The 3,301-nt window shown below is 46.2% G+C and overlaps 1 protein-coding gene across 2 annotated transcripts; it reads left to right on the top strand.

Annotated features, from left to right (window-relative positions):
* Positions 1-322: 322 nt before the first annotated feature.
* Positions 323-2,957, top strand: LOC114763173 (U-box domain-containing protein 16). 2 transcript variants are annotated; one of them, XM_028952786.1, is made up of 2 exons: positions 323-1,658; positions 1,971-2,957. In XM_028952786.1, exons 1-2 carry the CDS (start codon positions 381-383, stop codon positions 2,727-2,729), a joined length of 2,037 nt encoding a protein of 678 aa, XP_028808619.1. In that variant the 5' UTR covers positions 323-380; the 3' UTR covers positions 2,730-2,957. The 2 variants fall into 2 exon arrangements, with proteins under 2 accessions (XP_028808619.1, XP_028808618.1); XM_028952785.1 differs by having other exon boundaries at positions 323-1,781; positions 2,082-2,957.
* Positions 2,958-3,301: the final 344 nt, after the last annotated feature.

Raw genomic sequence — 3,301 nt, 5'->3', positions numbered from 1 at the left:
TATTTGCTTGTTTTGTTAAAATGGGGAAAAACCGAAATCAAAACCAAGGTCGGCTGTTAAAACGAAGCCATCAAGATTTGATGGTACTTGACCATTTGCCACAAATATAAATTAGGAATAAACATAATCAATTAATTAAATTAATCTTTATTTTGCATATATATATTTATATGATGAAAAAGTCGCCCCACCAAAACGTAGTCAAAAAACGACAGTTGTATATTATTCATAGTTTTAGCCAGCGAGCGTGCCCACGCTTCATTTATTGATGATGAGTCGTCCCTCAGACGCTGAAAACGAAAAAAACAATTATCGATCCTTTTTCGCCTCTCTCTCATCCTCTCCTTCTTTCCTTCTTCATCGTTTTGCCTCCTCCGTTCATGGCGATTCCTCCCCAAATCTTCCCTCCTCGTAAACGACGACCGTCGGCGGCGTCGTTTATCTCTCCCAAACTCACAGAGCTCGATCTCCTTCACTCTCTGCTTCACCTATCCCGTGAGATTTCCTCTCTCAAACCCATCCAATTCCTTCTCAAACGCAATTCCTCTTCCATCATTCGCAAAACCAATCTCCTTGCTGTTCTCTTCGAAGAGTTGATTAGAAGTTCGGTTTCTCTTTCCTTTCAATCTGCCATTCTGTGTTTCGAAGAAATGTACATAGTTCTACAGAGAATCAGGACCTTGATTGAAGATTGCTCCAACGGAAGCAAGATGGCGCTGTTGATGCAGAACGAATCAATTGCGGATAATCTTCACAAACTCACTGCGGATTTATCCACGCTTCTGGATATATTCCCGGTGACGGAACTTGATTTAAGCGAGGACGTACGGGAGCTTGTGATCCTCATCAGAAAACAATGCACTGAATCCAAGGCTTTTGTGGATCCAAAGGACAACGAGCTCAGGCGTGAGGTTGTCACGATGCTTGATCGTATTAAACGAGAGATCGTCCCCGATCATTCCAAGCTTGCAGATATCTTCGGGAGGTTGGAAATCCGAGATTCTTCTAGCTGCAGAGCGGAGATTGAGAGTTTAGAGGAGGAGATTCAGAATCGAACCGATGAGCAATGCAAATCCGAGCTCGTCGCTTTGATTGGACTCGTCCGTTACGCTAAATGCGTTCTTTTCGAAGCTTCCACGCCATCATCTTCTTCTTCTGATGATGTACCGCGGCGGAAACAGCCGTCGGAGATCGTTGTCCCGGCGGATTTCAGGTGCCCGATCACTCTCGAGCTCATGCGCGACCCTGTTGTCGTGGCAACAGGACAGACGTATGACCGTGAGTCCATCAAACTGTGGCTCGAATCAGGGCATAACACGTGTCCCAAGACTGGTCAAACTATGGCCCACACAGACCTCATCCCCAACCGTGCATTGAAGAATCTCATTGCAATGTGGTGCCGCGAGCAGAAGATATTTTTTGAAACCGCGGGCGGTAACGACAGGCCTCACGGCGTTATCATCAACAAAGCCGCCTTAGAAGCTACTAGAATGACGGCGTCATTCTTAGTCAACAAATTGTCTCTTTCTCCGTCCATGGAAGCCGCAAACGCCGTCGTTTATGAGCTTCGTGTGCTGGCAAAAACAGACTCCGATAGCCGAGCCTGCATAGCCGAAGCCGGAGCCATCCCTCTCTTAGTTAGCTACTTGAGCTTCAGCGTCGGCTCACAGAATCCAAACCTCCAAGTTAATGCCGTCACGACCATCCTCAACCTTTCCATCCTCGAAGCGAACAAAACAAGGATAATGGAGACTGACGGAGCATTAACCGGCGTCGTCGAGGTTCTTCGCTCAGACGGCGTCATTCTTAGTCAACAAATTGTCTCTTTCTCCCGTCCATGGAAGCCGCAAACGCCGTCGTTTATGAGCTTCGTGCTGGCAAAAACAGACTCCGATAGCCGAGCCTGCATAGCCGAAGCCGGAGCCATCCCTCTCTTAGTTAGCTACTTGAGCTTCAGCGTCGGCTCACAGAATCCAAACCTCCAAGTTAACGCCGTCACGACCATCCTCAACCTTTCCATCCTCGAAGCGAACAAAACAAGGATATTGGAGACTGACGGAGCATTAACCGGCGTCGTCGAGGTTCTTCGCTCAGGAACCACGTGGGAGGCGAAGGCCAACGCCGCCGCCACAATATTCAGCTTATCTGGCGTTCCCCCTTACAGGAAAAGACTAGGGAGGAAGACACGTGTCACGAGGGGATTGATTGACTTGGCAAGGTGTGGGCCCACAAGTGCCAAGAGGGATGCTCTGCTGGCAATTTTGACCCTGGCGACGGATAGAGAGACGGTGGCGAGGCTGGTGGAAGCTGGGGTTGTGGAGATGACGGCGGAAGTGATGGACGGGTTACCGGAAGAGGCGGTGACTATTCTTGAGGTGGTTGTGAAGCGGGGTGGGTTGGTGGCCGTCGCCGCTGCGTTCGGCAGCATTAAGAAATTGGGGGCTATATTGAGGGAAGGTTCTGATAGGGCCAGGGAGAGTGCGGCGGCGACGCTGGCCACAATGTGTCGTAAAGGGGGGTCGGACATAGTGGAGGAGTTGGCCTCCTTGCCGGGAATTGAAAGAGTGATATGGGAATTGATGGCCATTGGAACTGTAAGAGGGAAACGAAAAGCCGCCACGTTGTTGAGGGCTCTCCGGCGATGGGCTGCCGGTTTGGACGGTGCAGGGTTAACGGAAGGATTTTCAACGGCCATCCCTTCGTCAGCAACGATGGTTTCAACTCAATAACACGAGTATTTGTCTATTAGCTTCTTCTTCTTTTTTCCCCCTTTCGCCTTCCATTTATAAATCTGTAAATGTCTCAGATTTCATTGTTTTGATTTTTATGGTCACAGTCCTTGGAAAATGTAACATACGGAGGAGTTTCGTTTGTAATCTGATTCATTCATTTGTTTTTGTGCTTAAAGAATCTCTGGGGAAATCTTTGGGTAGCTGAAGCCTGAAGGATAGTGGAAATGACCTCATTTGTCAATGAGTTGAATTTGTATGATTGTGAAATGTAGCTCCGGTCCATGTGATGATCTGTATTGATAGAGAGAACAAGGGCATCAACATTCGGGAAATGTTAAAAGAAAAGGCAAATAATAAAAAGCGTTAATATAACTTTTAATGTCTCAAATTTTGATTCATCAAATTTTAAACTTAAAGACCAATATTTTAGATTAGAAAGACCAACCCTATTATTTAAAACTTAGGAGATTAAAATTAAAATAAAGACAAGTTTAATAGATAAAAATTATACTATAAAAGGATATTATCTTTCTTACAGATAAATTGGATTTTATAGAAAAGAGTAATAT

The sequence above is a fragment of the Neltuma alba genome, unplaced genomic scaffold (assembly GCF_004799145.2).
Source record: "Neltuma alba isolate B1F8T4 unplaced genomic scaffold, ASM479914v2 tig00011260_pilon, whole genome shotgun sequence".
In the NCBI taxonomy this organism is placed as follows: domain Eukaryota; kingdom Viridiplantae; phylum Streptophyta; class Magnoliopsida; order Fabales; family Fabaceae; genus Neltuma; species Neltuma alba.
Note: the sequence above shows the minus strand (reverse complement) of the source record. Positions and strands in the feature narration are given on the sequence as shown.